Genomic DNA, 17316 nt, shown 5'->3' on the forward strand with positions numbered 1-17316 from the left:
TGACAGATTGCGGGAATTCTTAAAAATAACTTCGTAAACTAACACCCATTTGGAACAATCCAGATATTTATCAGCAAAAGAAAATAAAGTTTTTCATCATGGTATGAGAAAGGGATAAAAAATCTAGAACATCTTATACAAGATTTCAAATGCATTTCATTTGAATAACTACAGAATTAGCAACAGTAAATTCCTTGAATATCAGCAACTGAAATCCATCGTACAGGAAAAATTTAATCCCAGTCAACACAATCTAGAAAAAGCTACTTGGGTAACAAAATCTCTGTACCCCCAAATGGTAATCAAAAATGTATGAGGTGTTTAAAATTGACAATTGTTCTTGCAAAAGAAAAATGTGTTCGTCACCACTGTGCATTCAGATCAAAATTCTGATTGCAAAAGGAAAGACAGGACAAAATAATAAATTAAACAAGTGACTTTCCAGAAGCCACGGTTGCACTTTATTTTGTTTACTTTGCTGTGACATATTTATATGAGAAAAGAGATCAGAGACTACACCTTTACATGCCTCTTCCTCTTCCAAGATCATTCGTTACTTGAAGAAAACAAAACTGAACAAACTCAAATCAAACTAACTCTAGTCCCAGCATCACTTCCATCACACCTGTGAAGTGTGGTGGGTCAATTCCAGTACTACTTAACACAGGTTTGTTTTTGTTTTCCGCCGTCTGTTCCAAACAATAAGTCCAGCATTTACATAATGGTGATCATTTACAAATCACATCAACTTTTTTGATTTCTGTGTTGCCTCATCATTCCTGGATGCTCTCATAGACTTCAAATCGGTACTGAATCCCATTCTCCTCCTGCAGCTCTTGTGGTACATCTGGAAACCTGTAGGAGAAATGATCTTTAACCTTTAATGCATCTTGATTCATCTACAAATAAAGTTTAGAGGCAAGTGCATTATTTCACATTCAAATACCCAACTTCAACATCATTCACATACCACTTTATTATATAATCAACCTTCAACATTTTCCTTACTTTGTTATGTGTGTACCAAGGAGTATTAGAGCCACATTAAGAAAGAAATGCTATTGATCATTTTGAGAAGGAGGTACAAATTGAGATAATTCTTGAAATAGTATTTTGACTATAAAGTTGAAATGTGTTGATTAGTTGTTTTTCCAAGATGAACTGCCACGGCTGATGTGACCCTATACAAAATGCCCGGTGTAGAGGATCAAACAAATTATTTTCCATATAAAAAAAAAATTGTACTGCGATGATGCACTGCACTGCATTATTATTTTTTGTGTAGTGTCAGATACTCCCTCTCGACACTTGCATGGACAAAAATAGTCACACGGCTCCATTATATAACTTGCAAAGATACAAGAATTTCATGCACTGGCCCACAATGGGACAAATGGGATTCTGGTGGAATACAGTAAAACTTCCAAATATCAGTGGCTCATGGTAGTGCCAACTCCAAGCAACAGTTACCTCAAGCTTTATATTATAAGGTAAAGACCCTACAATAATACAAAGAAAATAGAGAAAACAATCAGATGACTCCATTTGAGCAAACACTTTAGCAAGAGTGGGAAAGAAAAACTCCTTTTTAACAGGAAGAAACCTCTGGCAGAACCAGGCTCAGGGAGGGGCAGCCATCTGTTGCGACCTGTTGGGGGTGAGGGGAGGAAGACAGGACAACGACACACTGTGGAAGAGAGCCAGAGATTAATAATAACTAATCATTAAATGCAGAGTGGTGTATAAACACATAGTGAGTGAAAGGGAAACACTCAGTCCATCATGGGAATCCCCCAGCAGCCTAGACCTATTGCAGCGTAACTAAAGGAGGATTCAGGGTCACCTGATCCAATCTATATGCAAAAATATCCAAAATGAGACCTGGTTCCACAGAAGAGGGGCCTGGAAGCTGAAGTCTCTACTTCCCATTCAGTACTATATTTCAAAGATTTTCAGGGCCGAGTTCAATAACCTTAGTTTTATCTGATTTTAGAAGGAGTAAATTAGAGATCATCCATGTCTTTATTTCTTTAAGACATCGCTGAAGTTTAATCAATTGGTGTGTGTTATCTGGCTTTATGGATTGAAAAAGTTGGATATCATCTGCATAGAAGTGAAAATGTTTGCTATGCCTTTTAATGATAGTGCATAAGTATAGTGTAAACAGAATTGGTCCTAGCACAGAATCCAGTAGAACTCCCAAAATTATCCTCTTTACACACAAGTAATTAAGTGTGTGAAGAGGACTCTCAATACAAACAAACAAATTGGAGACTGTTAGATAGATATGTTTCAAACAACTGCAGTGCATCACCTTACCTATCAGCATGCTCTAACCCAGGGGTGGGCAACTCCAGGCCTCGAGGGCCAGTGTCCCTGCAGGTTTTAGATGCGTCCTTGATCCAACACAGCTGATTTAAATGGCTACATTAGCTCCTCAACATGTCCTGAAGTTCTCCAGAGGCCTGGTAACGAACGAATCGTTTGATTCAGGTGTGTTGACTCAAGGTGAGATTTAAAACCTGCAGGACACCGGCCCTCGAGGCCTTGAATTGCCCACCCCTGCTCTAACCACTGTAATAAAATATAAGGATAAGCACATAGACAAGTAAACTGACAGAGGCCATAAGAAGATCATTTTCCCTTCACTAAAGCGGTTTCTGTGCTGTGATGAGCTCTGAAACCTGACTGACTGTTTGACAACTACTCTTTCAAGAACTTTTGAGAAAAAACAAAGGTTGGAAAATGGCCTATAATTAGCTGACAGATGAGTCAGGTGATTGCTACTGCCAGCTCGACAGCCTGTGGTACATAGCCAATTAATAGAGATAGGTTGATCATATTAAAGAATTGAAGCATTAATTAATGGTACGACTTCTTCGAGTAAGGGCCTGGTGGACGATAAATAAGAAATAAAACAGTTTTCTGGATTTTCCAGCTAGGGTGGACAAAGCTAAGCATCAGGGAAACTCCATCTGGGTGTTTTTGAAGTGGACAATTGCTGCCACACCCCCCTCCGACAATTAGTGTGACTCAGGGGTATTTTAGTTCTGTTTATTTATTTGAAATGTGTGACAAATATGCATAAACTAGTGCCAAGCATGTGTGATGGTCTTACTCTGGCAGCAGACGATATTTGTCCAGACTGATCTCAGGTAAGAATGTGTCGCACTGAAACTGCTTCAGAATTTGAGTGACAAACAGTCTTCTCATTCCCGTGCTCCCCATCATCTCCTGGATGATCAAAACATAATTAAAGAGAAAGGTGTGTAGTTGCAGCTTCTCTTGAAGTGCTTCACTATATAACCATCAAAAGTAGCAGTCACCAGTGTGACAGTAAAAACCATTTTGGAGTAACTATTTAGTCCAGCTGACTATTAATATGTTATCAGTTAGCCTGGCCTACTCTTTTTTGGTTAATTCAAAATGACCAATTTCTGACTCTAAAAAAAGTGGAAGTGAATACAAACATACCTTGTAGAGAGAACTGCCTCCTATAACCCAGACCTGATCGGCCTGATCAGCCAGTTCTGTTTCGATTAGCCTGAGGGCTGAGCTGAAGTCTGACGCCAAGTAGTGTGCTCCTGCAGGGGGCACTCTGGACCAGAATGACCAGTTACAGCATGTCAGTTAGAACAGGGCAATACTTTGTGTAGCAAAACTCTGCACTGAGTAATAAAATCCCCCCCCCCACACACACACACACACACAGACACGCAGGAAGTCAATGCACTGCACACTAGGCATTATGATAAAACGTGACACCGTGAAAGGGCACCAACTGTGTGTGACAAATACTTGCACTTCCTGCTGAGGACAATGTTGACTCTGTTGCTCAGAGGTCGGTTCTTCTCTGGGATGGAGTACCACGTCTTCTTGCCCATGATCACCACATTTTGCTTGCCTGCACAAAGACAAGTTTTGAATTCATTTAATCAATTATTATTATCACATGTTTTAGCGTGCAATCTCCAGTGCATGGAGTGTCAAACTCCTTTTAGGTCACAGGCCACATACCGCCCATTTTGATCTTAAGTGGGACGAACAAGTGAAACTCCACTTTGTGTCTGTGTAATTAAGTTAAATATGTAACTGAAATTTGTCAGAACTCTGCAGACTTAAATTGTAAGAAATAAATGTGTAAAATTACAGAAAAAGTCCTGGTAGCTGACCACCCAGTCTTTTGTTTTGTCTTTTGTCTCCGGTCCCCTCCTCAATCAGGAGTGACATGTTTAGCTGCATGTTCTCCTTAAATTGCTGGCTGTCTGAGTGGTGTCCAAAAAAAGATGTGGGCTTTATAGATAATTGGGAAACTTTCTGGAGCCAACCTGGACTTGTTAAGAGAGATGGCATCCATCCCACTTTAGATGGAGCAGCTCTCATTTCTAGAAATCTGGCCAAATTTATTAAACCACCCCAAAATGTGATTATCCGGAGTTGGGAGGAGGAAGCAGAGATGTCTTACATGCCTCTCTGCAGCTTCTCTCCTCCCATTATCCACCCAAAACCCTGACCATAATATCCTATTAAAGCATGCAGTACGTATTACAGGTACTGCCCAACAGTGGTTTGTATCATATCTATCTAAAAGAGTTCAATTTGTTCATGTAAATGGAGAGTCCTCTTCACACACAGGTTAACTATGGAGTTCCATAGGGTTCCGTGCTAGGACCAATTCTATTTACATTATACATGCTTCTCTTTGGCAGTATCTTCAGAAGGGATAGGATACATTTTCACTGCTATGCAGATGACACCCAACTTTATCTATCCATGAAGCAACACCAATTAGTTAAACTGCAGGAATGTCTTAAAGACATAAAGACCTGGATGCTTTCTAATTTTCTACTTCTAAATTCAGATATAACTGAGGTCATTGTACTCGGCCCTGAAAATCTTCAAAATATGGTATCTCACCAGATTCTTACTCTGGATGTCATTATCTCAGCATCCAGTAACACTGTGAGGAACCATTTTTTTGACCAGTATATGTCCTTCAAACGCACATACTAAACAAATATGTACGACTGCTTTTTTCCATTTGCACAAAATCCCTAAAATTAGAAATATCCTGTCTCGGAGTGATGCTGAAAAACTAGTTCATGCATTTATTACTTCTAGGCTGGACTACTGTATTTTATTATTATCAGGATGTCTTAAAAACTCCTGGAGAAGCCTTCAGTTAATCCAAAATGCTACAGCAAGAGTAAATGGTAAATGGACTGGTTCTTATATAGCGCTTTTCTACTCTTCTGAGCACTCAAAGCACTTTACTGACAGGGACTAAAAAAGAGAGAACATATTTCTCCTATATTGGCTTCCCTTCATATGCTCCCTGTTAAATCAAGAATTGGTATGATGCTATGGTCCCAGTCTGTCTTTTCATGTGACTGGCCACATAGTGTGCCCCATCAAAATAAAGTCCCACCCCTACCTGCATAGATTCTCAGCAGGGCTGAAGATTCAGCTCCCACATACAAGCGGGCCATTAATAATTAATAATAATAACAACCAACTTCTGACAAGCTTCTGTTTTTTCACAAAACCCAAAGTATGGGTTTGACATAATGACATAATTATGATGAGTCTGGACAGAGGTAAATATGTGCTAAAATCCTGAGCTACATCTGTTGAATTGGAGTGTGTTATGATACACAGTGAATTACTTTTCGATATATACTACTCTCCAAAATATGTAGTTTCACAATGATAGTGTAAAGCACATTACATTATTTACCATGTTGTTTAGTTTATGTGGATGTTGCTAAAAAAAAAAGAAAGAATGTCATGTGGTCTCTGATTTTGTGGAGGGGAGAGGAAAAAAAAAAAAAAAAAAAAAAAAAAAAAAAAAATCGCACTTTCCACAAATCTGCTTGGATCCCAGTGACGTAAACTTCGTCATTGAGCAGTGAGTGAAATAAACCATGAGGTGCAATCAAAGCATTGTAAGATGTTGAAAGTAAGATGGTAAATCTTACTTTCAACATCTTACAATGCTATGATTGCACCCATTCCCCAACTCTCTGTGAATGGTACTCAAGGTCATTGATCAGTTTTTGATCAATGGTCATGACAATTTGCATATTAATGATTAAGGAATTCTCAATAAAAATTATTGACAACAAAAACAGAGTAGCATTCAGGTAGCTGTAGGGCTGCAGCTATCAGCTATTTTAGTAATCAAGTAATTATCGATTATCCCATAGATTATTTTACTCTGATGTGCTGTGTAATCCATTAATTTAAATGTTATTAGGAAAGGATTAGACAAAAGTAGGAAAACAGTCAGGAAATACTCTTAAGTGTTCAGTTTCTATGCCATATGTGCCAGATACAAGATCCAGAACAGACAGGAGTGTCAAATGTATGGCTCGCGGGCCACATCTGGCCCATTTTTGTTTGACACAATTATATCTGTCCCACGATTAATTTCATAAGTCAGTTATTAATTGTCCATCGGTATGTGGGAGCCGAATCCTCAGCCCTGCTCAGAATCCATGCAGACAGGCGTGGGACTTTTGATGGGCACACCATGAATGTCTCCCCACACACCAAAGAAAAAGTTAAATAAATGAGCTGCAATACCTGTAACTTGGTCAATCGTTTTTATAGTCACTATCTAGACGGGGTTTTTTTCTGTAATTTGAGGTTATCACGTTTATTATTTTTATGTTTCAAAACAGTATTGCCAACAACCAGAGTTTGCTCCTCAACACATGAGGGTTGCTTTGGTCGCACTGACTACAGGTACAAGTATCATTATTATTAAAGGAGGCAGAGGAGTAACTAAACTTCTGACACACTGAGCAAGAAAGTGCAGGAGGGACGGGTGGAGAGGCCATGTTGCTAGAGATCTGGCTACGAGCTAAACTAAGCTAGCGAATCCTGAAAGACACACTGAATGAATACTGCGAATATAATTAGTGGGTGAATCGAATTATGTGCTTTGGCGTGTGTGAGCTTTTTATTAAAATTATAGGCCATTGTAACAGATAAGTTACACAAAAACACCATCATTCATAGTAACAGGAGCAGGGAGTGATACTCTACCATAGACAGCACCAACACCAAGTCGTGTTCTTTCACCAACATGTAGGTAAAATAACAGAGGTAACTAGTAGGTGTTGGGTTAGTATGATGTTAAGCAGAGAAATCCAGAAGGACGAATCTTGGTGAATTTTGCAAAGAAAAAAAAAAGAAGATTGAAATAGCTGTGGTAGACATGTACCTCAAGAAGAGGGAGGGACAGGGTAAGGGTGGAGTAAGGTGCAGTCTTAAAGAGATAGGACACTGTAAGTTGGTATCAGGAAAGATTGTAGCCAAGCAGCATTGTTTGTATATGTGTTTTTCTTGCTGCTGTTACAACCAAATTTCCCCTTGTGGGACAATTAAAGAATTATTCTATTCTATTCAACCCTGGCCCTTCGATACAAGCAGCACACTTGTTGCTTTATGTTCATGTTTAAGTTAGGTCACTCAGAGAACTTTGACCTGTGACTAAGCAAAGACAAGGTGGAGATGAGTTACCTTTCACTGACGGAGTTGCTGTCATCTTTCGGAAATGTGCGAATTCCTTACTGTAAAAGAACATGTATGTTTACAGATGTACATTTTAACGTCGCTACATCAGCTCACTTGACCTTAGGTTAGACTTAGCTTGTACCAACAAATGTCCCATATTTAAACTGTTGTGAATGAATTGTTGGCCTATAATCCGCCAAACACATCTCAGACTTATTTCTTATGAATGATATTAAGTCACTTTGAGCCAGAAACAACATTTCTGTCACAGTGTAGAAGCTGCTGTCAGGTTTTGCCAAAGTCACTTGTACACGTCCATTACCCAGATAAGATATTAAAAATATTTTCTTCACCAGAGATCTAGCCAAAGCATAGTGATTGTCTGAAGATATGTACAGTGATTAAAAATGTAGCACAGCCGATGTACAGTGCCATACAAAACGGTTCATTTCAGAAATCCTGTCGATTAATCAATATAAGCACAGATACTCGACATAAGAGATACAGAAACATCGGCCGGCGGGACTGACCTGAGCCTAATGGGGTGCCATGGCAGGTTTCCCTTGTTGCCGATGCCCCGGTCAGGGCACACGGCCACAATGGCGTTCAAAACGCGGGCCATCGTTACCGTGGACTGACACTGCACACTCCCGCCACAGAAACGCCGGAAATGACGACGATTGCTTCTCTTTTTTTCTCCAACTTTATTTCAACAGAAACCTTTTTAACAACAGCAAGCATAATACATGGAGAACACAATGTATTATTGTAGTGCAAAATTATAATACAGTGGAACAGTATGTATAATTAAACAAATAGGATAGAAATACAGGTTAAAAGGGGGACAAAAGCAAGAGATGCTGTGACGCCGAATAATTAAATAAAGAGATTAAAAATATTACAAATATTTTTGGTTTTTAAAGCTTTCTTGTTGTCAGAGGAACAAATTGTAGTCAGAGATCTAATTCTTTCCTGAAAGGGGAGAAGTACGGTTTCTTGTTTGAGAACTTACATTTAATAGTGAAATACATCTTTCACTTTATTATTAGAATAGAATAGAATATAATTTTATTTCGAACATGCAAATATAACTGAAATAACAAGAGAAAAAAGAAAAACAAAACAAAACTTAAAAATCATCAAATTTTCATGTATATATTTATGTCTACAGAATGTGTGTGCTCGAAAAGGAGTAGGAGTAGTTTACACTTTTACGGTTCCTACCCCCTTTACCGATCAAATAAATGATGATGATGATGATGATATATAGCAACAACGATGTAAACTCTATGTGCAGGCAAATACTATTGTACGCAAATTCAGCTTTTCTTCACTTCCAGTTAAAGTGGGTTTAAAGCGCACCGCCATATACTGCCCGCTTGTGGTCATCTTACAAACAATGTAGCATGCAGAAGCTGCATGTTGCATATAATGATGCAATGACAATCCTTCTTAGGATACCTAGAGGGTCTAGTGCCAGTCAGATGTTTGTAGCTGTGGGTATTTGGACTTTTAAGGAATTTAATGTTCACTTTTAGAGAACGACTGGACAGCTCTAGAAACAGTATAAATTTAGCACACACAGATCCGACAGTGAGCCATCCTTCCTCATCCAGTCTGAGGAAGCACTGGTTTGTGTATTTATAGATTTTTTTCTAAATAATTGTGTATTTTATGTACATTATGGTTTTATATTTTTGAAAATATATTTTTTTATTAATGTTTATGTGTTGTGTTTTGTCTTGTTTCTTTTGTTTTAACTATGGAAATAAAGTCTGTCAATAAAGACTGAATTGAAATTGAACTGAATTTATGGATGCGGTATTTGGCGAGGAGTAAAATCAGATTCATGAGGTAAAAAGCTCACTAGAGTCAGTATAACCAAATAAAAATGCGTTTTGATTACAATAAAAACATGGTACAAATTTTGATAAGATGCTGTAAGAGATGCAACTAGTGATATCGCTCCATAAAATCTGAGTAAAGGTACACAGCCAAAAGTAAATGCGAGCAGGTCTCTGAGACAATCTTACAAAAGGCGCAAAATGTGTCTATGTCACTTATATTTTTAAAGGAAGGTTTTAACAGGGTAAAATCTATGAATTAGCTTAAATTAAATCTCATTTTGTTAGTAAGGAGGATTTTTTTGTTACAAAGACCAAACCTTTTTCCAGTCAGTGTCCTGACAAAATGAGTCCAGAATGAAATGGATGGAGGAACAGAGATAAGTGACTCTTGAAAAAGAGACCCAATCTTGGCATTCACACCTTTACAAGAGGAGAAACAAATCTGACCTAAAGGAGACTCTTTCAGAACAGGGCAAGACATGAACAGATGTGGGGAGACAGTGGTATTTCTAAACAACATGGATAGCTGAGATGGTATGGCATCAAAAACAATACAGAACTCCTTTGGGTATACTGGATAGGAACTCTGAGTAATTATATAATAAGCCTGCAATATTGAATACTTGACTTACAAGAAGAATCCCATTATTAAACTCGTTTTCAAAGAATAGTGACTTATTCTTGTATAGAATGTTACAGTTGTTCCAAATATAATATCTTTGTGGAGAAAAGTTATGTTTATAGATCAAAGACCATGCCAAAAGAGCCTGTTGATGAAGGTTTGAGAGTTTAATTGGGATTTTCTGAATACTGTTAGTTGCAGAGAATAATAAAGTCCAAGCCACCCAAACATGAAAAGATATTGACGAGAGATGAAAGATGACTGCTTCTTCTTTCAGAGAGCTATACGGCTTGTCTTCTTTGTGAAATAACACAATTCTGCTGAAAACATTTGCATTTTTTTATTTAGTCAAAAAGCTGCCGCCTTAAAGTACATTGAGTCAAAGTCAGTCCTAAGTATGAGGGTAAAATGTAAAAAGCTTACAACTGACGAGTGGGTGGAACCCCCAAAATCCAAACTCAACGAAACCTGCTGAAATTTAGCTTGAAGTACAAGTGTTCAGCTATCATGCTACAGCCAGAGCTAGAGTACAAAAACATATTCTTACAATGCTTACCAAAGATTTCTGACATATTTGATGACAGAAATCTTTATGTCTTTATGTATGTGGTAATCTGATGACAGAAACCAATGCAGCAGCTCAGCAGCTGTATTTACAGGAGTCTCCACCTCAAATTATGGACTAAAAGCATCTCATACTCCCAGTCATCAGATCTCAAGTGTTCAGTGAGAAGCTCCATAAGAATCATCCTTGTTGAAAAAAAATCACGTGACCTCATTTTCATCCTATCAGATGTGAATAAAGCTTGTGTAGAGATTCAAGGAACAGTCTGACAGTAAATACAGCAGGGACAGCAGTGCAGAGACTCGTGGATGAAGAGATCACACTCCACACAGAACACACTGTGACACGATGGACAGCTGAACATCTGGAATGTCACAGGCATGCAGACAGAGCAAATAAATAAAAAGGCAGATAAAGACATACAGTTTTTACAAGAAAAAATCTAAATGAATCCAGCAGGGCACAAAGTGTCACAGCAACTGAAGGCAGGCCCCTGATTTCACCAAAACTTAAGCTCTGCCAGCCAGCACATGTGGGTGGAAATGTGTGCTGCTTAAATCTGTAAATAATCAAGTAGTCTGCTGACTTATCCTATCTGCATTCGTTCTCAGATGGGTATAAATTTATATTTACATATACTTTAAATAATTATTTAATCTTTAAAAAAAAACCTAAATAATAATACATATAATAACAACAATAATATTGATAATAAAAGGGGCAGCATGGAGACACTTATATAATTATTATTATTATGAACTGAAGATGATGGCACAAGTCACAGTTTTGACAATTTCACAATGAGGAACATTAAAATTGTTCAAATTTTCATAGATGCAGTTTTGTGCAGGTTGGTGAAACTATCCATCTTCACTCCTGAGAAAGTCTGTCTCTCACTTTATTAGCAAATACCTTTTGTGAAACAATTTGCCTCTGTTTAAACATCTTGTGTTTTTCTGAATGAAATATGTGTTTGTGATTGTTGCAATGTTTTTTTTCTTTTTTTAAATCTGACAGCATCCCAGCTTTGTGGAATTGGGCTTATATCCTCCTGAGAACCGAGGAAAAAAGGAATCTTCCTGTTGAACTTGTTGTGTGATTTCCTTGCTCTTTGGAGTGAAAAGATTCCACCCAAACACATGAGATATCTATGGAAAGCCCAGCATATCCTCTATTTAGCACATCAGGACTTAGTAGGGTAGCTCAAATAAGTCAAAAGATATAGACCAAAAACACTCTACATGTCCTCCTGGTTCTTAGGAGGACATGTAGAGTGGTCATGGTTTGGGATGCAGACAAATTTCAGCAAGAGTGAGATGATGGCTATCCACTGTATAAGGAAAAAGCAAAAATCTTGCAGATTCTGCATATTCATATGCAGATGCCTGCTGTATGAGATTGTAGGTGTGTTAATATATAAAACTGTTGAACCTCATGGCAAATTTAAAAGAACGGGTAACTATACTGGCTTGTCACAGACCACATTTCCCCCAGTCTTCGGCAGAGATGCTGATCTTCAGAGCAGGCCAAACAAAAGCTGGATGTTATGTTTCTGAAACATTTTGTGAATTAAAGCCAATATTAAAGTGTGTCTTGTTATTCGCATACCCGTGAGCAGAAATCACTTGTAAACCTCGACAAATGACTCAATTTACACAGCAAAGACTGAGGGCAGTTGACTGTGACAGCCAAACTGGCTTTTATGAGTAAAACTGGAAGTTCATTTCACAACAAGAATAACACTGTGCTGTGCTGCACAGATATTCAGCCACTTACACTTTTATCCTTCAGCTCTGCTTGACATGCCTGACAGAACCTGAAACCAAACCACAACAGTATAAGACATGCAGTGAAACACCATCTGCATCTCAATGTGAGAGTAGATCACAGCTACCTGTCTCCTTGGAGGTTCTCCACTGGACTCTCTACAAAAGCTTGGAGGGGGAAGAGGTGGTGAAAGGATCTGGCGAGATGGGGGGCCGACACCAGAGTCAAACCTTGGAGATAAAACAGCACATAGGCCAGTCAACACACAACAACAAAAAGAAATTTTTTTTTCATCTAATCCTTTAACTGAACAGTACATACCACACACTTTACACTCCACGGGAAGCTCAGTGTAAGTGGCGTGGCACTGTGGACAGAAATATCCTCCCAGAGACAGACCTGGACCACTGCTGCTGTCCAGATGACTGGACAAACACAAAGACAAGCGTCAAAACAAATATTCATTTTAACCTGCAGTCTTAGCCATGCGGTTAATCGCACTGCTTTCTACTCACGACATGCTGAACGACGGCTTGGCATCCTGGTCAGTCACAGAGGCAATGGTATGCTGAGGAAAACCTGAGCAAACACAAGGTTCACATCAAGTGGATTCAGTGAGAATGACTTACTTTTTTTCTCCAAATCTTGGTTCTGTTTCAAAGGAATCATTTCAAAACGTCACCACAAGAAATAGCTATCAGAAACTCTGAAGGATTTCAACACTAATCTAACCATGAACAGCAACTTTCACAAGAGCTTAGAAGAAAAATTATACAGACACACAAAGCCACAAAAGCATACAAACACAATTCTAAAGACCTAAAGGTTCATCAGCACATAATAAGATCAACAGTTTACAGATGACACAGAAATAACCACTGCTTTATTTTGAAGGAAAACATCTCCAAAGTCTAGCAGCTGAAAGTGAGTCAGATTTGCTGATGCAGTGAGGGAATAAAACAAAGCAGAACACTACTTAAGAATCACCAGAGCAGCAGCAAGCACTGAAGCTTAACAGAACAAAGCTTCTGTGTTTAGACCTGCTGACAGCATGTACCCACACTGTACCCTGGACAGTTGGACAAGTGCGTTACTTTTACTGGTGGCCTCAGTATTGGACGCAACGTACATAAAGAGCTTAAGTATATGAGAAGGTGAACGTGACACTTCCAGTGATTACTTGGGGTTCACCAGTGTCACTGGTTTAGTTCCATTGTTTTTATTAATAACTTTGATCCACAAGGAAATCCTACTAATTCCAAAGGCTTTTGCTGCAGCTGTAGGTAAGTGATGGGGGAGGAGCTGACTGAATACCAAGAGATGGAGATGGCGTCAGCATACTCACCCATGCGGATTAAAGAGCATTCAGAGGAGGAGCTGGCAGGAGGAGGTTTGATGTGAAGCATCAGCAGCTCTTTGAAGTGGCTCTCATCCAGGATCACGTGGTACGAGCCGCCTGTCTCTCTCGTCAGCACTGTACATACCCGGACCTCTGCTGACAGACCGATGACAGACACCCGCACCTTCAGAGACTTCAGGGTCTGACGGAGGAGATGGAGCACAGAGCTGTCTCTGGACCTGAGCTAACTTGTCTATAAGATAATCAATGGACTGATGACTCTCAGCACAAAAAACAGAGTGGCTTCACCTTGATCAGCTCATAGATGTTGGCTGGGTCACATGTAGTGAGACTACTGAGGATGATCAGGATCTCCCGGCTCGTATGTCCAGGCATGTGCCTTCACACAGAGGCAGACAGCAGCTCAATGACGTCTCACTACAGAAGCTAATCAAAAACAATGACTCTGCTAAACCTACTTGAGGGTTTGTATGGCCAGGTTGAGGGAATTGTAGAGGGACGGCTCTCCTACGCAAACAGTGTCCACAGCTTTTTTCAGAGCAGTGATGTGCTTCTTTGGATTTCCTGGTGATGCCGTGAAACAACACACACACACACACACACACACAGTACATTTGCATTACAGAACAGATGACGTGAGGTTTAAAAAAAACAACTAACACTGACAGACTGACGCTAATTTAAAAAAAAAAAAAAAGAAAAAAGAAAAAGGTTTAGTGGCAAATCAAAAAACATTGGTTCAAAGAGACCAAATCACAGATACCTGCCAGATCAGTCAGCTTCTCAGCCCTTTTGTTCTTTGTGGTGATAATACCAACCTACAAAACAAAACACAGCACAACTCACTTACTAGCAGTCACTCATTAGTCTCTGGAAGTTTGCTGAACATCCGCACACAGCCGAGTGTAACCCAGCAGCAACCTGGGGCCAATGCTGAATCGCTGGCACCTCCAGTGGACCCGTAAGGCTGGCTTCGAAAGCATGTCAGGACACTCGTATGTTAAACCCGACATATACAGATTAGAAAGCATGTTTACAACCCGGTCGACCTTCACGGACAGGACGTCTCTCCATTAGAACTGCATGTTGGGCCATTTCCACCAGGGTCTGTCACCCTCACTAATCTAAGACACCCAACTGTCTTTGTGCATTTTTATAAAATTATCAGGCGTTGCTTTTGGTAGCATGAAGTCTGTGCTCCAGGTTGGCAAATCAAACTTTTTTTTGTCTGTCACACATCAGCAGGCTGAGCAGCCCAGCCTTAGAGGGAGCATGAGGAATTCAGTAGTTTAGGAGGAGCTAAGAGTCAAAGGGAAACTAACTGGATTGGGCATCTGAGTAAAAGTATGAAACCAGTGTGTGTTTGTATACAGTGACAAGGGGCAGAATATGACTTATGGCATACCTGGCTGATGGGATTTTGGTCAAAATATTCATCAACAAATACTTCCATGAGCTGAGGAGGAAAGAAGAGATGAGATGGTTAGCAGACAATCACACCGTGTAGCTGCTGGTGTCCAGGGAGACAGCTCTGCTTTACCTTGAGAGTAGAGGTGAGGCGGTTTGGTTTTAAGTCCTGGTCTTCCATACTACGCGAACAGTCAATCACCACATACACGTGACGCATCTGAAGTACAAAACAACCTTTAACATCTTAACCTTCTTTTTCAATTTTTTCAAAAAATAGATGTTATGCACAATATTAACCAGCGGGTATGTTGGGCTACAAATATAGAATGTGCAGCAGATCCTATATTGACATGAGAGCTCAGAGGCCTTGGCTTTGTGCTACGACAGGAAACTTCTCATTCATTTCAGGTTTATTTATAGAGCACCAAATCACATCAACAGTCACTTCAAGGTTTTAAACTGAAAATTAAAGATCCAGCAGCATTCTGCAAACACATGATATTATACAGATATACACACAACTACTCACATATTTAGAATAATTAGTTAACTGTGTGTAAATTTTCTATGCTTTATTTCAGAGTGCTGAAACAGCACTCCACTTCAATAACGAACCACAAAAAGTGTTACGCATGTGGGAAACACAAGGCTCTGCACAACTCACCATTCCAAGCCTCACTTGCCCATGGCTCTCTATCACCCTGTGCAGCAAAGAAAGCATGAGATGAGGAGCAAGAGAAGACACAAGCATTTTCATCATGGGATGGATAGACAGACAGACACAAACACGCACACCTTTTCCGTTTGGACTGGTACAGAATCTCTTCCACTGTGGCTTTGAGTGAGCCTGACTCGTCCTCCTTCAGCACCTCCCTGAGGATGAAACATATTCCACAATAATCCAGGGAATGACGACACACAGCTCAAGCTGCAGATGCACATGGCTGAGCAGTCTCACCATGTCCTCTCATAGCCCCCTTCCCAGCGCTTGGCTCTCTCTGGTTCTTCATCCATTGTGTTTGGCGGCCAGAAATTCAACAGACGCTCCCAGCCAAATCACTGCCAAACCAAGTACACACATTCGGTACTACAGACTCACAATAACTCATGACACGCTGCATTAAGGATAGGACGTATGGCCACATCTCGGTTATTGCTCATTCTGCATTTAACCCATGTGCCTTGCTTAGAAGCACAATGGCAGTTATCGATTACTGTAGATTACCTCGGTGACTAGCTACCTTCTAGGAAGTTGGCGGTAAATAAAAACATGTTAATAAAAACCCCATCATCAGACCAAACAGCACCTTTACGTACGGGTCGTTATCAGCGCCACAGACCTGCCTGTAAGTAGAGTCAAACTAACAGATGTTGTAAGTGCAGTCCGCTGAGCCACAGCTCATAGCCCTCCATGTTCTTCCAGGACAGCGTGAGGCTGACACTGGGTTCGCTGACCTTACAGTGAGAGAAGCGACAGATGAAGTCGGGTTTTGAAATGAACTTACACTTTCCACCACCAACGAATTACTCCAGCTCGCCGACTCTATTCCGCCTGCTAGCTAGCTAGCTAAAAGTCCTGATAAATCAGTGATTTCATGCAGTTCAAACAACAAGCATGATGCGAGACTCACATCATGCAGTTACACAGGACTATGATTTTAAACACCTTATAACTTACTATACTAACTAAACAATAAATATAAACACTCACCAACTCTGACTGTACTGTAACGCAAGCTGTGCAACAAGACTTTTCCTCCGGATGGAAACGGGCAAAGAAGAGAAAGGATCCGGTGACATACTATTTATTATTATCGTAGCATGATGGCCGCGGCATTTTAATGAAAGTTTACACAGTGTCATATACAAACAAATAGCTTTGTGATTTTACATCATACTGTACATATCAGGGAGAGTGCAAAAATCAGTGGGAAAACTAAAAAAATGACAATGCTTAATGGTAGTTTAATGCAGTACATGGCAATTGTTAGAAGTTATTAGCGCCCAGATCCATGAACATTTATGCTATGTGCTAATAACATAAGCTCTGCGCCCATACTAAACAGAGTTTTCCTTTATATCCATCATGCCAAGGTAATGAAGTATAGAAAAGTTTACTTCAGAACAATCGAAAGAATAAAAATAAACATTTACAAGAGCACATGCACAGCTACTCCGATACCGAACAAATTTATAAGTCTCATCTTAACTGTGCCCACAATTA

The 17316-nt window shown here is 39.7% G+C and overlaps 2 protein-coding genes across 5 annotated transcripts; both read right to left on the bottom strand.

The window, feature by feature from the left end:
• Window positions 1-421: 421 nt before the first annotated feature.
• Window positions 422-8159, bottom strand: dhfr (dihydrofolate reductase). The gene is made up of 6 exons (XM_084945595.1): window positions 8052-8159; window positions 7528-7577; window positions 3799-3904; window positions 3475-3598; window positions 3119-3234; window positions 422-855 (listed from the first exon to the last, which is right to left on the bottom strand). The coding sequence occupies exons 1-6, from the start codon at window positions 8141-8143 to the stop codon at window positions 774-776; spliced, it is 570 nt and encodes a 189-aa protein (XP_084801721.1). The 5' UTR covers window positions 8144-8159; the 3' UTR covers window positions 422-773.
• gtf2h2 (general transcription factor IIH, polypeptide 2) lies at window positions 8140-16880 on the bottom strand. Of its 4 annotated transcripts, none has more exons than XM_084945594.1 (15): window positions 16804-16880; window positions 16051-16151; window positions 15888-15965; window positions 15757-15793; window positions 15223-15309; window positions 15088-15138; window positions 14446-14500; window positions 14141-14246; window positions 13971-14061; window positions 13668-13863; window positions 12838-12901; window positions 12644-12747; window positions 12450-12552; window positions 12332-12371; window positions 8140-8241 (listed from the first exon to the last, which is right to left on the bottom strand). In XM_084945594.1, exons 2-15 carry the CDS (start codon window positions 16104-16106, stop codon window positions 8146-8148), a joined length of 1164 nt encoding a protein of 387 aa, XP_084801720.1. In that variant the 5' UTR covers window positions 16107-16151; window positions 16804-16880; the 3' UTR covers window positions 8140-8145. The 4 variants fall into 4 exon arrangements, with proteins under 4 accessions (XP_084801720.1, XP_084801716.1, XP_084801717.1 ...); XM_084945590.1 differs by lacking the exon at window positions 8140-8241 and adding an exon at window positions 10143-10919; XM_084945591.1 differs by lacking the exons at window positions 8140-8241; window positions 16804-16880 and adding exons at window positions 10143-10919; window positions 16598-16797.
• Window positions 16881-17316: the final 436 nt, after the last annotated feature.

The sequence above is a fragment of the Perissodus microlepis genome, chromosome 12 (assembly GCF_051167445.1).
Source record: "Perissodus microlepis isolate ML-2025 ecotype Zambia chromosome 12, ASM5116744v1, whole genome shotgun sequence".
In the NCBI taxonomy this organism is placed as follows: Eukaryota; Metazoa; Chordata; class Actinopteri; order Cichliformes; family Cichlidae; genus Perissodus; species Perissodus microlepis.

Bases quoted from the DNA above. Each gene is read 5' to 3' on its own strand.
- gtf2h2 (XM_084945590.1), bottom strand. From the start codon at position 16,106: ATGGATGAAGAACCAGAGAGAGCCAAGCGCTGGGAAGGGGGCTATGAG. The intron at 15,310-15,756 runs GTGAGTTGTGCA...TTTGTACTTCAG, and splicing joins GGCAAGTGAGGCTTGGAATG to ATGCGTCACGTGTATGTGGT. The intron at 10,920-12,331 runs GTAAGTGGCTGA...GTGACATTCCAG, and splicing joins CAGAGCTGAAGGATAAAAGT to ATGTTCAGCTGTCCATCGTG.
- dhfr (XM_084945595.1), bottom strand. From the start codon at position 8,143: ATGGCCCGCGTTTTGAACGCCATTGTGGCCGTGTGCCCTGACCGGGGC. The intron at 3,905-7,527 runs GTAACTCATCTC...GTCTTTGTGCAG, and splicing joins AGCAACTCCGTCAGTGAAAG to GCAAGCAAAATGTGGTGATC. The intron at 856-3,118 runs GTAAGACCATCA...TTTCTCCTACAG, and splicing joins AAATATCGTCTGCTGCCAGA to GTTTCCAGATGTACCACAAG.